At 43.3% G+C, this 20,476-nt stretch overlaps 1 protein-coding gene across 2 annotated transcripts in view; it reads left to right on the top strand.

The window, feature by feature from the left end:
* Positions 1–20,476, top strand: part of LOC311002967 (thyroid hormone receptor alpha-B) — a gene marked incomplete at its 5' end in the record, with an annotated part of 35,187 nt that overhangs the window by 11,480 nt on the left and 3,231 nt on the right. Inside the window, 6 exons of one of the 2 annotated variants that reach the window (XM_083994597.1) lie at positions 594–655; positions 1,023–1,079; positions 6,724–6,824; positions 7,538–7,685; positions 8,755–8,960; positions 17,815–17,961. In XM_083994597.1, coding sequence (XP_083850723.1) covers positions 594–655; positions 1,023–1,079; positions 6,724–6,824; positions 7,538–7,685; positions 8,755–8,960; positions 17,815–17,961 — 721 coding nt within the window. The remainder of the gene's footprint in view (positions 1–593; positions 656–1,022; positions 1,080–6,723; positions 6,825–7,537; positions 7,686–8,754; positions 8,961–17,814; positions 17,962–20,476) is intronic. The other variant, XM_083994598.1, reaches the window with a different exon arrangement.

Here is a 20,476-nt window from a genome sequence, read left to right as displayed (position 1 = left end):
TGTTTTTGAGACATTTTACCACTTTTTTCTATAACTTTTAAAACTTTTTTTTGAGAATTTCCAACACTGATTAACATAAATCAATGTTTAAATGTTTTTGGAGAAATTGTACCACTTTTTTCCAGAAATCTCTCTACAATATTTCCCAAAATTCACACCATTGACCTAATTTGAATGCACATTGGCTAAAAAAAGTAACGTTCTTCAGTCTCAGAACAAATATTTGTGTATTTCTGGTGTTTGCTTCAAAATTTTGTCCAATTGGGGGGTTCCATGGTCTAATTTGTGTCAGTTTAGAGGTCTTTGATGTAGGCCTATAAAAGTTTGAGAGCCACTGCTGTAGATGACAGTTAAGATCTGTGATCCGTTGCTTGTAAAATGTATTGGACAGTTTGTCTGGGGGGTTTTGAGTCGTCAACTGCTTTGACACCCAACTCAGATCCCATCATCACCTCAGACTAGATGAGGATCTGGATGAGGATCTGGCTAATCCAGTTTGCTATGAGCTTTGCATAACCTAACATACTTGTCTGCAGCCACGTCACACTCCCCAATACTAATTCTTATTCTTCTCCTTCTTTTTCTTCTCTCAGGTGGCTCAATGGCCCGAAAAGGAAGAGGAAGAACAGCCAATGTTCGGTGAAAAGTATGACTGGTGAGTAAATGATGGTTATTTTACTCCGGGTGGGGGGAAGAGTCTGAATCCCTGAGTGTCCACAGTGTTAAAAAATAAATCAACATCCCATCTTTCAGATCTCTTAATTTGCCTGAATTTTGTTTATGGATGTTTGATATATTTCTGGAGTTGTAGCCTTTTCTTTGAGAAGAGAAATAGCATCTGCCTCACACAGCAGCAGAGAGAGCGCAGGCAGCTGAGTGACTGCACAGAAGCCAGTCGGCGCATGATTCATCGCCGCCTCTCGTACATTATGCTTTCGATTTGTCACCTCCGAGGAGAAAAAAGTAAAACATCTTGGCATCTGCTATCAATGAGCGAGAGGCTTCCGCTCTGTCGGACGCAGCACATTGTCTGAGTGACAGCTCCAAATCCCCGGAGCTGAAAAGATCGAGGCAGGAAAGAGAGAGAGAGAGAGAGAGATATTGAAGGAGATACGGTGGGAGGAATAGCAGCATTACAAAAAAAAAAAATCCAGAGTCTATACAGGATGGTTGATTTGGCATTTATAAAATACATCTCCCAAGGCGTGTCCTTTTCCACATGTTTCCCCTCCCAGCAGGCTTGTTGCCTGCTTCTATGCATCACTGCTGGAAACTTGTACCATATTCTACCTGCCATGGTCCATTTGAACTGGGAAAGTATGACAATATGTCTGCCTGGGGGGGTACGGTTGTCTGAGATTGGATTGCATGCACTGTAATGATGTCAGCATTTTCCTGTATGGAGGAGGGGGAGAGGGTGTGTGTCTGTGTGTGTGTGTGTATACCCTCCACCAGGCTTTGGATCCTCATTCAAGAAGCTTTAGACAAGTTGTATAACCTGTGCATTGATATTAGTCACTGTTTCTATGGAGCTCACACATCTGCACACAGCTGGGTGTGGAGCCATTGTAATTTTTTTTTTTTTTAAAGCAGACCATATACAGATGTACAATATATTCAGTGTGTATTGAAAATGCAGTTTGCTCAGAGATGAATGAGTCAATTCCAGTGTTAGAGTGATTAGTGTATTGATCAGTGGACCAACAGAACATGGTTTGACATTTTTAAAGCTGTGCTAATCGATATTTTTTTTATTAGGGATTCAACAAATGATTACAGAATCTATGTGTGTGTCTGATCTGGAGTTTGTGAATTTGTTTTATCATCTCTGAGCTCATTGTTTTGGTTTTCTGGACCACAATGACGTCGTTTGGCTCACACAGAGTTAGCCGTTAGCTGTTAGCTGAGGAGCATTGAGCTAATTACAGAGCCAGATGTTTCCCTCTGGAGCTGACGGAGACCAAAACAAAGCTAAAAATAAGAGCAATCAGCAGCTGAAGTCAAACTGAACTGCAGGTGAAAGCTAACGTTGCCCTGTGAGTCTTATTGGACGAGCCTTAGCCCGCACGTTAGCGAAAAGTACAGTAAAGAGTTTCTATAGTGATAAAACATCGATGCTGTGTTCTGTCGCCCCCTAGTGGCCAGAGAGGAAACAGCTGCAACATGGAGCACAGAGAAGGGTAAATATTATTCATGCAGCTTTTTCTCTTTATCTCACATCAAAATAAACAGAATCAGATCCAACTGGGAGTCGACGACCTGGGACCAAACAAAGAAACAGACTTTAATCAAACCTAAATCGGCAGATTAATTGGTAATAGGACTAATCATCAGTCGCAGCTGAATTAGCTCCTATCTATGTGCGATGTAGATTGAATCTGGGGTTTTGAAGAGACTTTGATTTTTGAATGAAACAGGGAGTAAACAACAGCAGCAGCAGCAGAGTTGATGTAACAGCTGCTGCTTCATCTCCAGCTCCCGTGCTGCAGCCTCAGTCTCAGTCTCAGTCTCAGTCTCATCTCTCCATGACTTCAGTGTTTACCGTCTCAAATGTCACCTCACCAGTGTTGTTGTCATGTAAGGACCTCGGAGAAACAATCCCAAGTTTCCTTCAGGGACCCGCCGCCCCCTCCTCCTCCTCCTCCTCCTCCCTCCCTCCCTCCCTGATCCATACACGCTTTGATAAAACCAAATGGCAAATGTCACGTCGGGAAAGTTGTGAAGACAAAATATTTATCTTGACTCGACCTCGGTAGAAAAGAAAAAAAGAAAGAAAGAAGAAGCCGTCTCTCGTCCTGGGTTTTGTTGGTGGAGGTATTGCAGGGCCCGCGATGGGAGGAAGGGGAGGGAGAGGAGGAGAGGAGAGGAGGAGAAGAGGGAGGGAGGCCAGAGCCAGAGCGCTGCAGCAGTATTGATTTTGGGCTTGGCTTCCAAACACAAGCACAGCAGCCTGGCTCTGGGATCCGGTTGCTGCGAGCGAGCGAGCGTCTGCCCGGCCGACACACTGGAGCTGACATTTTTCCTATATGATCATTCTCTGATGTCCTTGTTATCTTTCATTTGCCCCCCTGTCTCTCCTCTCCTTCCTCTTCCTCCTCCTCCTCCTCCTCCCCCTTCCTCCTCTTTTCTCCTCCTGTGTCCTTCCCCATTTACTTTTCTATTTTCTTGTTGTCTCCCGGCTGCAGTGATCTCTCTTTTCCCCTTTTCTCTCTCGAGGATCGGTTTCTTTCACTTTCTTTTTTTTTTTTTTTTTTACTTTAACAAATGAACTTTTTCCTCCATACGTTTTTCCCCTCCTCCTCCTCCTCCTCCTCCTCCTTCATCTCCTCCATCTAAATTCTCATTATGCTCCCTAATGGATTTTTTTTTCTTATCAGCAGAAAAAAAAACAACTCAAGAGCTTTTCAACAATATATGAAAATCAATTTGGCTAAAATGTCACTTGTGCCCCTTTAGACCTCGCTCTCGTCTGTCCACCTCCTCCTCCTCCTCCTCCTCCTCCTCCTCCTCCTCCTGCTGCTCCGTCTTGTCTTTTTTATCTCTTTCCCACCATCCCCTGCTTGCCCTTTCGCTCCTCCTCTAAAATCTGTAACAAAGCCAAAAGGCAGAGCCCAACTGACACTGCCAGTCACAGCTCTCACCACGCCTTGGTGTACACACACACACACACACACACACACACACACACACACACACACACACACACACACACACACACACACACACACACACACACACACACGCACAGCAGCAGCAGCATATGTCATGAGAACATCACACACATGTGCTCTAAGTCCATAGCACAAAGATCTGCCAGTGCCAGTGGCTCAATGTGTGTGTGTGTGTGTGAGAGAGAGAGTTAAGATTAGTGTGTTTATTTGTGGATTGCAGTCTACCATCTCCTCCTCCTCCTCCTCCCCCCTCCCACCTCCCCCCTCCTCCCACTTTCTTCTCTATATGTCATATGAAATGGCTGGAAATCTGCTATTTCCTGTGTCTCTGAGCTCACTCCCTCAGTCTCACTCAGGCAATATGGAAAAAGAACAAACTGTCCTACTCCCAACCTAAAACAGGCGGACGAGTGCACAGAGAGAGAGAGAGGAGGGGGTGGGGTGGGGTGGGGTGGGGGTGCAGTCCAAATACTGTAAATGAACATGAGCCAGCGCTGGAGTTTATGTAACAACAACACCATATGATAATTGCAGCATAATTACATCCACTTATAACAACACAGAAGTGAGTCTGCAGAGCTGGGACTTCTGACATGAGGTATGTGTCAAAGTAAAATAACCCTCTCTCTTCCAGTCGTCCTTCAAATTAAAAGCATTTACAGTACTTTAAAGGGACATTGTGTAACTTCTCCTGTTATCTTATTCACGAAAATTGATTATTTGGTTCAAAAGTCTGTTTTTCATTAATCAGTAATCCCCCCCCATCAACAAAGTGAAGTGTTCCTTTCAGCTCTGAATGAGCCGTTCATATCATTCATATCTCCATGGAGCGGGTAAGCTCGGTGCTGGCTGCCATGTGGTGTCGCCATGTTTTTTACGTTCAGTGGCAGCATGACACCGATGCTGCATTCACCTGCAGTCAGGCAGACGGCCGTCGCTAACAAACCAGATGTCATTTTAGTCACAGAAGTCGAGAGAAAGCCGGTAAAGCGTGGGTCAGGTAAACAATACCACATCACCATGACAACATATTGTCACGTGTATTGTTTTGCCTCGTGCAGCGGCTGTCATCCGTCGGCTGTCTGCCCAATTTCACGTGAATGCAGCATGAAAAATACGATAGAGTTGCTTGCGATTTACAACCGCAACGCTAGATGGGAGTAATTCCTACACAATGTACCTTTAAAGTTTACAAACAGGACTGATGTAATACTAATAAACCTTTTTCATTCAGGAAACATTAAAGGCCTCATTTAGCCGTCCAGTCCTCCTCCTCCTCCTCCTCCTCCTCCTCCTCCTCCTCCTCGTCTTCATCGTTACTCCATTAGAAGAGGTAGTGTCAGTCGTTTAAGGCTGTAATTAGAAAGTGTGGACGTCCTGACGTGCAGCTCTCTCTGCGCATTTCTCAGCAACATCAAAGGGAGAAATTAGCATTCACCTCGTGCTGCTGCTTTGTTTACATTTGACTCACAGAGACGGTATAGAGAGTCTGGGACCGCAGCCATCGCGTGGGTTTGATACAATTTACTGGATGTGTGTCGCTGAAGAGGCCGTGGCGTCTTTCAACACTGCACTGTCGAATTTTATTGTAAACAAGCTAAATGTATGTTTACATTTCAACTGGAAGAGAGAGAAAAAAGTGAGTCCTCGAGGGCTGACTAAAGTGTTGGATGATTTTTTTTCTTTTCTCCTCCTCATAAAGCTTCTTTAAGAGCTGCACCTGTAAGATACTAAACAAACATGGCTCCATAGCACTCAGTGGAAGTGACTGCGTGGCCCTGCAGGTCACACGTTGTCACACTGAAACAAGTGGCTCCATAAACGAAGCAAGACGCCACATATACATATATATTATATATATATAAATTACAACTTCTCCTGAACGCAGCAGCCACACGTCTCACCAAAACCAAAAAGACTGTCATTTACCGCCTCTTCCGCTGGTTTTAGGATTTTATTTATGTCTTCCAAGGCTCTAGATTTGCATCACATAGTATCTCCAAATTCCCACATCTACGACTGAGCTCTACAGGTGACCTCCCCCCTCCCCCCTCCCCCCTCTGAAACATCCTATCTGAGCAGATTAGATCAAATCCCTTTTTAAATATATATTTTTATAGGTTTGCTTCCTCTGAGCTCTGGCTCTGAATCTGCTAATGTATTAAATCTATTATTTTTTCAGCTCATAATCCTGTTTCTTATCGATCAGTTAAATTATTTTAGACCCCTTCCTCCCATGTTATGAAACCTTTAAACTGTTTCATATGTTTTTTAACCATTCAGTTTTGTATTGTTATGTTCATATCTCACTTTCAAAGTTGTTTTGAAAGGTTTAACATAGGGCTGCAACTAACGATTATTTTCATTATCGATTAATCTGTCGCTTATCTAAACAATTAATTGATTAGCTGTTTGGTCAATAAAATGTTGAAAAATGTCAATTAGTGTTAACGGTGACGTCCTCAAATGTCTTGTTTTGTCCACAAACCAAAGAGATACTCAGTTTATTGTCATAAAGGAAAAAAGAAACCAGAATTCTTCACATTTTAAGAAGCTGAAATCAGAGAATTTTTACTTTTTTTCTTTAAAAAAACTAACCAAACCGATTATTCGATTATTAAAATAGTTCACAATTAAATTATTATTATTACCTCTGATATCGTGTCCCTTTCTAGCTGTAATATATTTATATGTTTGCATCATTTGTGTGTTATGAGGTCATGAAATTAAACTCAGTCATATGAGACCAGAGAAAGTTGCTGTTCAATCAATGTTTTGACGTCGAGACAGAAAATCCGACATGTGATCCGACCTTTTCATGTGATTTTTCGTAAAAACAAATGTGAGAATCTTCTGGGAAGCTTCATAGTGTGTCTGTTTGTTTGTGTGTGTGTGTGAATCAGCAGATAAACGTGTGTCCACACAGTGATGATGAATAGACGATATTATACTCCGGTGATGTAACAGTGTGTCTGTAACGTATTCAGTGATAATCTGTGGTGTTACTCTGTCTGACCTGCTGTGTGTGTCTGTGTGTGTGTGTGCTTCACAGGGTACATCCCCAGCTACCTCGAAAAGGATGAGCCATGTGTGGTGTGTGGCGACAAGGCCACAGGTTACCACTACCGCTGCATTACATGCGAGGGCTGCAAGGTACACACACACACTTACACACACGCACTTACACACACATCCCAAGGTCGTGCACGGCGACATAACGATGATGCATTAACATATTTGCATAAGAGCTGTCAGTGTGTCCCATCAGCTGTTATTTGTCTTCCTGGGTGTCTGATCAGTCCGCCTCTGTTCTGCTGTTTGTTCATCACTGACACGACGTCGGAGGCAGCGACAGACCCACTGTGATTAGAGGCAGCAGCCAATTGTGTGTTAGAAAAAAAAACATTACCATAGTTATTTTGGTCTTTGTGCAATCAAACACACACACTCAGGTATCTTCACTCTGCAAAATAATACCTTCAATCTAATAATACAGCTGCACCGCTGAGGCTTACATTATGGATTTGTTCATCTCACTCCCACTCTGTTGCCTCCCAGCAATTATAGCTCTTGGATTTTAACGTTTACGCAAATTGCAAATTGCAAATTGAGATTTGGAGGCAAGTGAGACGCAAATTAGATTAAATTCTAGATTAAAGATCATTTTTTCGTAATTAGTTTTTATCACCCAGAGAATAAGCAGTAATGGTAGTTAAAGTGTCTCCTATCTTGCCTGTCTGGTGTTCAAACAGTTACAACATGATGTGTCTTTGTCTTTGTCCTCTCCTCTGATGATTTTATCTATGTTCGCTCTCTTTCTTCTTCACTCCTCCCTCCCTCTCTCCCCCTCTCTCCTCCGTCTGCAGGGGTTCTTCCGCAGGACCATTCAGAAGAACCTCCACCCCTCCTACTCCTGTAAGTACGACTGCTGCTGCATCATCGACAAGATCACCCGCAACCAGTGTCAGCTCTGCCGCTTCAAGAAATGCATCGCAGTGGGCATGGCCATGGACTGTGAGTGTTGCGTTGCACCTCCACACACACACACACACACACCTAGTAACACACACACTGCAGCACACAGTGACTCACACACTCATTAATGCACCTCTAGATGTAGCTGAGACTTAAAGGGATAGTTTAACATTTTGGCAAATTGGCCCATTGCCATAATCCCTATAGTCATAGCAGTAGGTTCGTTACCTTTATTTGTCGGTGCAAGCTATTTTTAGAATGGTGGAGCAGAGCCGCGAGCTGCTCAGAGCTACGCTACGGAGGCTCATGGAATTTCTTGGTTTTCTTGGTTTCTTATCAAATACACAATCCAACAACTCCAAAACGCTCTGGTGGACAAGTTGTCACCTGTACATTCACCACGCTATGAGATAATAACAGAACGTTACCAGACAGAGTTGTTTTAGAGGTAAATTCATGCAAAACCGCTGATGTGCGTTCCCTTCGGGTGCAGTTTTTTGGCAATCAGTCTCTGTATTTACCTCTAAAACAACTCTGTCTGGTAACGTTGTGTTATTATCTCATAGCGTGGTGAATGTGCAGGTCACAACTTGTCCAACAGAGCGTTTTGGAGTTGTTGGATTGTATATTTGATGAGTTTGATGAGGGAAACCAAGAAATCCCATGAGCCTCCGTAGCGTAGCTCTGAGCAGCTCACAGCTCTGCTCCGCCGTTCTAAAAATAGCTTGCACCAACAATTAAAGGTAACGAACCTACTCCTAAAACTATAGGGATTATGGCAATGGGCCAATTTGCCAAAATGTTGAACTATCCCTTTAAAGTCTGGCTTTATGCTGCTCTTTATTTAGAGCAACATTGTCAGCAGAGAGCAAACATGTGTTTATTTTACACAGAGGGTGTGTATAGAAACTTTATATAGAAGCTGCCACTTAAGACAGTATGCAAACTTTTGGCAACAAGCAAACGACTCACATACCTCTCTTCTTTCTCTTTTTTTTTGCTTTCTTTTCCTTGGCACTCTCTCCGTCTGTGGCTCTTTTTTCTTCTTCCTCCTCTGCCTTCTTCCTGTCTGTCCTCCTCCTCCTCCTCCTCCTCCTCCTCCTCCCAGTGGTGCTGGACGACTCCAAGCGGGTGGCTAAACGGCGCCTGATCGAGGAGAACAGGGAGCGACGCAAGAAGGAGGAAATGGTCAAAACCCTCCAGAACCGTCCAGAGCCCACCGGGGCCGAGTGGGAGCTGATCCGCCTGGTGACGGAGGCCCATCGACACACCAACGCTCAGGGCGCACAGTGGAAGCAGAAGCGCAAATTCCTGGTAAGAGAAAAAAAACGGGGGTGCGCACCAACACACACGCAGGAAGCTCTGCATCACTATTACACCCAGAAATGTGCAGTTTGAAGGAGATAATTCAAGTTTATTACAAGACCTAGGCCTCGGTCAGCAGCAGTAATAAGATCAGGGAACGGTCTGGCAGGGAAAGAAGCGAGGCAGACGGGAGATGAGACAAGCTGTAAACAAGTTGTAAAGGAGTCAACAGATTACTGTAAACCACTTTATCAGGGGGTGAAACTGAGAGCGAGCGCATCCGAGGTGTCAAGTTATAATCTTATAATCATTGTACGAGGGAAAGGTCACCAAGGTGTGGACGATAATATAACAATAACTGTATTGTTCGGCTTTGTTTTCTGCAACAAATTCATCTCAGGTTTAATATTCAACGTGCAGAAGTGCAGAAATAGGTCGTGACAAAGCTGTAAATCCTTGATAATTGACACAAAAACAGAGTGGAGGTTATAAAAAAGAGAAGAGACGAGCAGCAGTATCAGACATGCAGACATTCATTAACCTCCTTAAGGAGCAAGTGGAGTAAGAAAAAACCTCAATAAACAACTATCACGGGTAATTTCACTCTGTAAACTGCTGCTGTGGTCTCCGGCTCTCGCGGCCCGACAACAGGAAGATATGGATTATGTTCTCGCACAAACATGAACGCCTAAGTCAGAAATGATAGGGTTTCATTTTATCTGGGTGAGCTGCCACAGTAGCTCTTTATGACTTTATCGCTCTGCTCTCTCTCTCTTCCTCTCTCTTCCTCTCTCTTTATTCCTCAGCTCTCTCCAGCATTTGGGGAGAGGAAGGGGGGGAGGTTTATTCATCCTAATCCCTCTGGGCTCTTAACCAGACCTAATTCCCTTCATAGTTTTCATTGACACCTTGAGTCTCTCCTTTTTCCTTTTTAATCTCTTCCTTTCGTCTCCACGTCTTTGTTTCCCCTCTCCTTCTCTGTCCCTCAGGGTCTACCCTAGCTTTCCCCCTCCCACCCCCACCCCCACCCTCTTTTCCTCTCTTTTCCTCCCACTTCGCCCGTCTGTTTTCCGCGAGATCCCTCCCTGCTTATCTCAGCCGAGGCAAATCCTCCGTCGTGAGCGCTCATCCCGAAGTTGGCAGCGATGTTGGCAGGCGGCGTCTCTCTCTCCCCCCTCTCAAACCGTCTCGCGGCCGCTGCTGCTGCTGGCGCTCGACTCACGTTGATGCTGGATGTGTCTCTACCCAGTGTCCGTCCTCGTCCCCCTCCTCCCCCCCACACGTCACTCACAAACACAGACGGACACTGACCTCATGTTCTGGCTCAGATCATTAACGGTTTCTCTGCAGCTCTGGATCAGAGCCTGCGGCCAAACCAAGAGCCTTCGTTTCTATATATATTTCTATATATCTATATATATCTATATATCTATATATATCTATATATATATGTTGTTACATAATGAATAATATAAACTAAAGGAGTCTGCAGCAGGAACCTGAGGTGTAGGTGGAGATGGGGGTTAGATGAGAGAAATGAGGGGCGCTCATCTGGAGAGGGGTTGAAAGCGCTCGCGCCGTGGTGGCAAGTATTGTGGAGGGAGTTGCTAGGCAACAAGTTCAAGTTGGAGTGATGGGAAGCAGGGGCCGCATGGGGATTACGTAGGTGAGGAGGTGTGAACCTTCAAGCACAGAAGAAGATGTGTAAGAATTTCTCCAAAGAGGAAAGAAAAAAAAAAAAAAAAAAAGGGCCGGGTCTTTATTCTCTCTTTTTGTTTCGGTGAAATGAGTTCATTATTTTGTCGTCTCCCTGCTCGGCTTCATTCATCAGGACTTATGTTTCGGGATTAGAGGTTAAAGTTGAGGAACGTATATCTCTATAAACCCCACAAAGTTAAGAGAAACTCCTCTGGGTTTTAGAGAATAAGCCCCACGACTGTGAAATACTGTATATTTTAGCCCTGAGCGGGAGGGTTCATCTAAAAGGATAAACAGTTCTGTTTCAGCCTCTAACGGGGCTCTGGAGGCTGCAGCCGCTGAACCTTCAACATCTACATCCACACGCTAAGCCGCCGCGATGAGCCCGCTCAGCCCTGTGGGAGTCGCTGCCATGACAACGACAGCAGTGACACCACATCACCGCATTTCAGAGGATGATGATGATGACTGGGCTGAGTGATGACACTTAAGACCGCGAAAGGAAGCCAAGGATTGAAGGGATAGTTCAACATTTTGGGAAATTGGCCCATTGCCATAATCCCTATAGTCATAGCAGTAGGTTCGTTACCTTTAATTGTCGGTGCAAGCTATTTTTAGAACGGCGGAGCAGAGTGGCGAGCTGCTCAGAGCTACGCTACGGAGGCTCATGGGATTTCTTGGTTTCCCTCATCAAACTCATCAAATACACAATCCAACAACTCCACAACGCTCTGGTGGACAAGTTGTGACCTGCACATTCACCACGCTATGAGATAATAACACAACGTTACCAGACAGAGTTGTTTAAGAGGTAAATGCAGAGACTGCTTGATGAAAAACTGTCCCTGACGGGAACGCGCATCAGTGGTTTTGCATGAATTTACCTCTAAAACAACTCTGTCTGGTAACGTTGTGTTATTATCTCATAGCGTGGTGAATGTGCAGCTCACAACTTGTCCACCAGAGCGTTGTGGAGTTGTTGGATTGTGTATTTGATGAGTTTGATGAGGGAAACCAAGAAATCCCATGAGCCTCCGTAGCGTAGCTCTGAGCAGCTCACGGCTCTGCTCCGCCGTTCTAAAAATAGCTTGCACCGACAATTAAAGGTAACAAACCTACTGCTATGACTACAGGGATTATGGCAATGGGCCAATTTGCCAAAATGTTGAACTATCCCTTTAAATCCAACACATGTGCAGCCCTGATTAGATATCAAAACAAAAAACACCTTCACCTGCGTGACGTTATCTATTGAATCCACACTCGTCCTCTGAGGTGGAGCTGTTGAAAGGAGGCGAAGAACCAAAGCACGCAAATTATAAACCATCATCAGATTATTATTATTATTAAATAAAGAAACTTGTCAGGATTTCATTCGTCCTGCAGACGACTCCAACCATAACACCTCGTCCCTTTGGTTCAGGAGTTGTTTCACCACATTTCCTGAACCTGTTTGCATTTATTTTATTTTCTGTGAGTCTCCAGTTTAAACTGTTCGCTGCCCTTGAATGAATCAACCTCTCCGAAACAGCAACGGTTGTGATCATCACATCGACCCTGAGCTGCTTCACCACTCAACTGCTGCAGCTCCAGATTGTATCAAAACCTGCTTCATTGCTCTGTTGTATAGTTTGGCTGGATGTAAAGAAGCCACACACACACACACACACACACACATTGGTCTTCGCACTCTCTCTGCCCTCTGGAAACAGCTGGTAGCAGAGCAGATTCAGTTAATACAGCTGTGTGCGTACGTGTACGTCCTCATGTCGGCCTAGAAATAGTCCTAATAATTTGGGAGTTTATATTAAAGATGCGTCAAAGCTCTTTCAAAAGCAAACAGAGAAATAGACGAAGCGCTGGGATTAATGAGCAAAAACAAGACTCCTAACGAACGATTCAATGATTGAATATGTGTAGATGCATGTGTCAATGCGCATAATTATCTGTTTTCATGTGGGAATTGACACCGACAAACAATCTTTCTGGGCTTGAACCCAACAGCGACGCAGCGTCAGGTGTGTGTGGCCAAGACCAACAAACCCAGAGAGAACAAAGATGGCCGACGGCAGATTTAAAGAAGGATCATAAAACCTTCTTCTTCTCCGTCCCGGTCACATGTAGGACTTCTCTTTACTCCTGTTTACCAACCTACAGGACGCTGACTGTCCTCTGGTCCCTTCTGTCTCGTGCTGGAAAAGGTCAATCCGCACTTTACGCTCCAAGAATTTTATTTAGTTTTCGCGGCCAAGTGAAGCATGAAGCCGCTGGCAGCCTTTCAAATCACACAAATTCTCCATTTTCAATAGGTTTTCTGAACTTGTGAACTCAAACTGCCCACAAGTCGTTTTGCTGTTGGTCTCGTAAAACTAACCAGAGAGGACAGCTCAACCTGGACGCCCTTTAATGTTCTGCTCAGGTATTAGGCTACACTAAAACGTTAGTCAGGACCAGAAACAACTGCAGGACATATGGTTTCAGTTGAATCCAGACATTCAGACTATGAAAAACAGTTTTTGGAGCTGTGTACCTGCAGATCTGCTCTCATGAGGTGATTGTTGTGGATTGTTCTTCTCTTCTTCTTCTTATTCTGCTCTCCAACAGATTTTATCAATCATTCACTTCTGGGTTCATAGGAGCGAAGTCAGAGACGCAGGACGATGGGAAATTTAATCACACAGTTTTGTTCTGTAAATAACAGAGAGAACAAACAGGAACCAGTTCTATAACATCGTCCTTTTGTGCTTGAAGCTTCTCGGCTCGTTGTCCGGTCGTCTGCTCTTCTTCAGCTCAACTCATCTTGAACCTTTTTACACATGAGCTTCTTCAGGTCACGGAAAAATCTGAAGGTCAAGATGATGATTCCTTTCCTTTTCCTCCACTTTGTGCAACTTTAAGATGAAATGAAGCATTTATATCCAACTGTGAGCTCTGCATTTCCTCAAATAGACTGAATTACAGATAAAGGCCTGTCATAATATGGACACTACAGTCTGTTTTTCATAATCAACGATCATCGATTTCCCCACAATTACAGATAACCAAGACAAGATCAGTCAACAACACAGACACACATTCCTTTAAAGGGGAACCAAACCCACATCCAGTGCATGCAGACGATGCCTTCACAGTCAAGAGGCAAAATCCATAATCAGTAATTCTCCAAAATCCAGATTCCTCCCAGATTATGGAAATGAACAACCCTCTTTTCTTTTCTTTTTTTTTTTTAAAGATATCTTTATTACTTTTTCAATGTATACAGGAAAAGCTTTGTACAAAAGCATAAAAGCGCCTTATACTACACAGAACGTGGTGAACAAACAAAAAAAACAACCCACACGGTGAAGGAAAGAAGAAAAAAAACAGGCAAACCTGTAAAAATATATTCAAAGAAGATTAATATGAAGTAAAGACATGTAAGGGAGAAAACAAAAAGACCAAACAAAGCAAAACCATACGACAACATAAAAAGCTCAAATTGACAGTAGAAGGAACAACCCTCTTTTCCTGGACACCACAGTCTGTTTTTATATTAAAGTTTGGAGAGTAGAAGTCTCAGTGGTGTGAAGTCACCGCTGAGTTATTATTAGTATTGATCAACAGCTCTTTTTTGAGTTAATAACCTCCGACAGCTGCGATGAGACTCTCTCTTTCTCTCCGTCGTATTATCTGATGAAGTTATTGTGGAAAACAAAACACATCACACAATTAACTTCCTTCACTCGTCATATATCTTAATCACGGCAAAGTTGAACGCGACCCAGACGAGCAGGTTCACGGCACCGAGACGAGACTCAAACACATATATACGAGCTTCATTCCTCCTCCGGCTCCACTGGAACCAACTCTCCACAACTAATCCATCTGATAAAAGGTCAACAGTTGAAGCTCATCGTATGAATGATGAGACTGCACTCAGGAGTCTTCCTCCTCCTCCTCCTCCTCCTCCTCCTCCTCCTCCTCCTCCTCCTCCTCCCCTCAGTGCAGATTGCTTATCCCCAAAGTGGAACATGATGGCTGCCGTTAAAGTCCAAATATTTTGTTGTGTTCTTCTTTTGCAGAGCCGTTTGTTTTGTCTATACATGCCAGGCTGTGTGTGTATGTGTATGTGTGTGTAGCAACGAAAGACATAATCCCACGTCTCCTTCTCTTGCGGGCGCAGCGCAGCGTTTCTGGAGAGACGCTGCCCAGATGGCCGCGCGGTTCATAAACAAACATTTATAACAGTTCCAGGAAAAGCACATGAGTCCATAAGACGGCGCATATGAGCGCATAAGCACGAGCTTAAGACGTGGAGGAGAGCGTTCACAAACACAGATTAATACCCATCATGCGCGGAGCTTTTAATCGCCACACATTTTTGTAATTGTGTGCATTGTGTATTAGGAAAAAACGCCAGATTAACCTCATTATGACATCACTTACGCAGCCGAGTGAGGTCACGGAGAAAAGGAACTTGTTTTCTCATCTAAACTTTGTGATCATTTTGAGTCTCACGCGTCCATCTGTCCATTCCTGCCTGTGCTGCTGCTGCTGAGATCTGTGGCTTATTCAGACTTACTGGAAACACAGACTACTTTTTTTTTTTTTTTTTTTTTTTTTTTAACAGGCAATTTTTCACCTCTGTCAGCACTCGAGCTGCTGTGGGGTTGAGGTGGAAATCTAAGCTACATCAAGAAACCTGGACAAATAAAACCCAAACTATCTCCATGGCTGGATGCCGACCGCCGGAGCCGCCGGCCGTGTGATTTACAAAAAAAAAGAAAAAGTGTGTTAAAGACCTTGTGTTTTATTTCTGGTGCCTGACCCGTGACCTGCAGCTGACCCACCGCCGCCGCCGCCGCCACTGAAATGTTGTCTTCTGCAGCGTGGCGTTCAGACCGCGGCTGCTCCCGTGTCTCAACACTCTCAACACGGTGAAATGAAAAAAAAAAACGGCGCTGACCTCCCTCTGTGAAACCGATGCTTTGTTTTGGCTCCTGCACGACACGAGTTTCAGTCCATCAGAGTTGTTATTACAGTTATTTAAATTTACCATAATTGCTAAACTTTCAGAGAGAGAGAGAGAGCTGGCTAAATTCCCTCTGATTCACCCCCCCCCCCCCCACACACACACACACTCTCTCAAATTTCAAATTCAAATTTGCTTTATTGGCATGAATGTTACGAGAACTATAATGTTGCCAAAGCATCAAGAATCAATGAAACAAAACAAATACAACTCACAGAATCAAAATAAAATTTAAAAAACAAGTATTATACACAGATTGGGTGTCATTAGGGAGTTGCAAGTTGTTATATATAATGAAAAATACATATACAGTTCATATTAAATGATAATGATGATAATAATACATAAAATAAAGAAATTAAAAACAACAGCAACAATGCAGCTCTCTCTCTCCTATCGGGTGATGACCGATGCCTCGTGTGAGGTGATCACTCCTCTACTTTTATCTCGTTCCATTTATTGTCGACTGAATAAACGACTCCAGCCTCGACGCGTGCTTTATTCAGCCGAGCGTGAAACGATATTTTTCATCGTCATCACGGCCTCGATTCACACACACACACACACATGCACGCACACACAGAGCTCTCACACAGCTCTGTAAACATATGTGTTACTGATTTGTAGCTGTGCAGCCCTCGGTGCTATCTGTCTGCTGACACGGCTCGTTCCTCTAACACCGTCCTCATCTGATAAAGCTGCTTTAATTTCTCTCCCAGAGTCTGAACTTGTTTAAAAGTGTTGTTTCCTCCACGATATTTCACTCTGAGCTCCACACAATCAATTCTTCTTTAACCCTTTTTATTTATTATTATTCTTTTGTTCTCTTTAAATTCTAAAGGCACACCCGTACTCTGAACTAAACCTTTCAGTAACATTATTATCATCTATCTGTGCTGCACTTTGTTCTGCTCTGTATTCTCTAACATGCTTCTCTGTTGTGGCTTGTGCACTTTCATGTTGATAATATTGACTTTCTTCTTTGTTGTCAGTCAGTCTGAACAGTGTAGGACTTCTCCACAACATGTTCCCACCGACGACTTAAAACCAGACTCAATCATTTTTCCATAAACAGCCAGAAACTGTGGCTTCTAGCAAATGTTCATAATCAGAATCAGAATAACTTTATTGATTCCCGGAGGGAAATTCTCTTGTTACAAAGCTCCTGAGAGAGAAAAATGAAAAAGACAAGAGAGCAAAGATAAACATTTACACAACAGGAACAAATATAATCAGTATTTCCATATTTACACGGCACGCATATGTACATGAAAATCCGAAAAAAGTAGACATTATTTACAATTACAGTTTGCTGCTAAGTAACTAATGCTCAAATAGGAGAAAATGAATGAGAGTTCATGTGTGGATTGATAAATATGTTGTATGTAACAGTGTGTGGCATTGATATGTTTTTAATAGGAGCTAATGGAGCTCTGTGGCTCTGAGGACACACACACACATAATCCTTAAAGGGATAGTTCAGTATTTTGGCAAATTGGCCCATTGCCATAATCCCTATAGTCTTAGCAGTAGGTTCGTTACCTTTAATTGCCGGTGCAAGCTGTTTTTAGAACGGCGGAGCAGAGCCGTGAGCTGCTCAGAGCTACGCTACGGAGGCTAATGGGATTTCTTGGTTTCCCTCATCAAACTCATCAAATACACAATCCAACAACTCCAAAACGCTCTGGTGGACAAGTTGTGACCTGCACATTCACCACACTATGAGATAATAACAGAACGTTACCAGACAGAGTTGTTTTAGAGGTAAATTCATGCAAAACCACTGATGCACATTCCCGTTGTGGGCAGTTTTTCATCAAGCAGTCTCTGTATTTACCTCTAAAACAACTAACAACTAACAGTGTGTGGCATTGATATGTTGTTAATAGGAGCTAATGGAGCTCTGTGGCTCTGAGGACACACACACACACATAATCCTTAATATCTCTGGTTTCCATCGTTTTCTCTGTATGACTTTCCCTGACAGTGATAAACTCGTCCTCATTCACATTCAGACCGCAGCTCTCCTCCTCCGCCTCACCTCTGATGTCTAATTTTCGACTCTGTGTGCTCTAATCAACCTCCTACGTTTGCCCTCTCCCCTTCTCTCCCCTTCTCTCTCCCCCTCTCTCTCCTTCTCTCTCTCCCGTGCAGCCAGACAAAATTGGCCAGTCCCCGGTCGCCCCCACATCAGACGGAGACAAGGTGGACCTGGAGGCCTTCAGCGAGTTCACCAAGATCATCACTCCTGCCATCACCCGCGTCGTCGACTTTGCCAAAAAACTGCCCATGTTCTCTGAGGTGAGGGGTGGTGGAGTGAGTTGGAGCGAGTTGGGAGGGGTGTTATGTGGGGGAGGGTGTGTGTGTGTGTGGGGGGGGGTCGCCTGCCTGACAGAGTGAAACAACTGTAACACACAGCAGACACAGCCAGGATTTATAGAGGAAGTGTGTGATTTAAGAGGCCGGTTTGTCCACTAGAATCAGTAGCTCCTCTGTTGGAGACGGACCACAGCGGCCTGTGTGTGTGTGTGTGTGTTTGACGGTGTGTGTGTGTGTCTGTGTGTGTGTGAGGTAACAACTTTTCTGCGTCCAGCGTCTCGGTGGTGACGACAATCAAGAGACTTGAGCTCTTGTTTTGCTTTAATTGGCGGCCGTGTAATCACGTCTCTTGTCTTTGCTGCCTCTAATGAGAACTTGTGTGATTGGACAATTTATAGGGCGGCTGTGTGTGCGTGTGTGTGTGATTGTGTGTGTGTGTGTGTGTGTGTGTGTGTGTGTGTGTGTGTGTGTGTGTGTGTGTGTGTGTGTGTGTGTGTGTGTGTGTGTGTGTGTGGTCTGTGTGATAAATCACAGGAAAGGGGAAACTTCTCCCCTGTAATCCACTGCAGTGTGTGAGCTCATTCATCACGGAGACTTCTGAAAGCCGCCGCCGACGTCCTCACGTTCTCAATCAGCATATTTTAAAAAGTGAAATTAATTCCCATTGTTCCCGTTCTGGCCCCAAAAATCTGACTATTATGATGGATACTACAATTCAGACCCGTGTGTAAACTAGAATACATTCCTCACACTGCTGCTGGATATTCTATTAATTATAGAGACCGAGAAATTAAACCGGCGGGCGGGCGGATAAGGAGTTGGAGCTTTTTATTATTATTCCAGACGCCGCAACACATAATCAGTCATCGCTTTTAATAGGTTATCTTTTATTCACAATATAATAAATTGCTTTATGAAAGAAGTCTTTTTAATCTGATGAAAGAGGTGGAGCGAGGGAACCTGTTTAGCTTACATGAGATCTGCAGTGAATTACTGATAATAACGCAGTGAAACAAAGACAGCCACTAAAAATGAATCTATTGCTTTTTCCATACAAACTGATGCAGCGGTAATTGCATTATAAGCATTTACTTTAAAGCCTGCCACCCTACTCCACCCCACCCCACACCCCTCCAAGGTACACATTTACAAGACAAATCAAGCCAATGAATGCCAATTAGTCTGTCGAGCAGCGAAATAAGAAACAAGCTCTGCATTAAGGTGAGATTTCATTCAGCTCAGCTCAGTCTGGAGATTTAATCAAACAGATTCTAATATCCATGTAAATCAGAGCGTATTAGTTCTTCTAATCTGTGTTCGCCCCGTCCCACGTCTCTCCTTCCTCTCACCTCCCGTCTTTGTGTCGACGATTGAGAGAGAGGTTCTGGTTTATTCCAACTCTGAACAACTCTTCAAGTTGATGGTTTAGATTTTTGGGAACAAGACAAGTAAACGCAGCAAAAACATTCAGTGTCACGCGTCCGATACGAAACATAACAGCAAATCTGAAGTTCCTTGGAGCATCTTGAGGCATTAATACTAATGTATTAGACATGGTGTAACAACATGAACATATAAAAGTCTAAATATCTGCAGCATCAGGTGTGATCGCAGTGTTTCAGCTCAGGATTAAAGATTAAAGATTCAAGATTCTTTATTTGTCACATGCATAGTCATAGTGTACACAAACATGAAGTCCTGACTCCCCCAGATTGTGCTGTCCCTCGAGTAAAAACTAAGTTAAAGATTAAGAAAATATAAATTACAAAATTAAAAATATAGATAACAGCTAAAAAAAAATGAGGAGATAATTTCCCCACGTCCATCTCCAGGAGAGTCGAGTGTGAAAACGTTCAGTTCAGCTCACACACGGATGAGATTTGTCTTTTTCTTCTCCTTCTTTACCCTGTTTACTTTCATTATCATTATAGTATGTCATCATTTTTTATCTTTTTTTTTTCGCATTTCATGTTATTTCTATTTGAAAGGGACAGTGCAAGTTCATGGACGATAATGTAAACATGCCAGATTGTAGCCATGGGCTGGTTTCCATCTGTTGTCCTATAGCAGATGTTCCCTGGGTAAAATAGAGACACAAATTAAAACAAGGTAATCACATTATTAAAACAAAGGAACAGTACATTCAGTAGAAAACGTCTGGTAAAGTGCAGACATGCCTCAAGTGCAATTAATAATAACAAAGTGCAATCAGTCGTAATAAAGTACATTGTACCGTAAAGTGCAATAGTCTGGATAACAGTAAAGTGCATTAGTCATTAAATAAACATGTTTCAATCAGTCAAATACACATTCATTAATGTAATTACTATACAGTTGTTGTATGCATTGTAGCTGTATTATTTACATGTATTTAAAAGCTGCTTTTAGTGTCCAATTTATCTCCAAACACACCAACTTGTTTGATGATTGGTTCTAGTTTAAAGGGATAGTTCACCCAAAATTCAAATTTCACTCATTTTCTACTCACCCTCATGTC

The sequence above is a fragment of the Trachurus trachurus genome (genome assembly GCF_905171665.1).
Source record: "Trachurus trachurus genome assembly, chromosome: 19".
Taxonomy (NCBI): Eukaryota; Metazoa; Chordata; class Actinopteri; order Carangiformes; family Carangidae; genus Trachurus; species Trachurus trachurus.
Note: the sequence above shows the minus strand (reverse complement) of the source record. Positions and strands in the feature narration are given on the sequence as shown.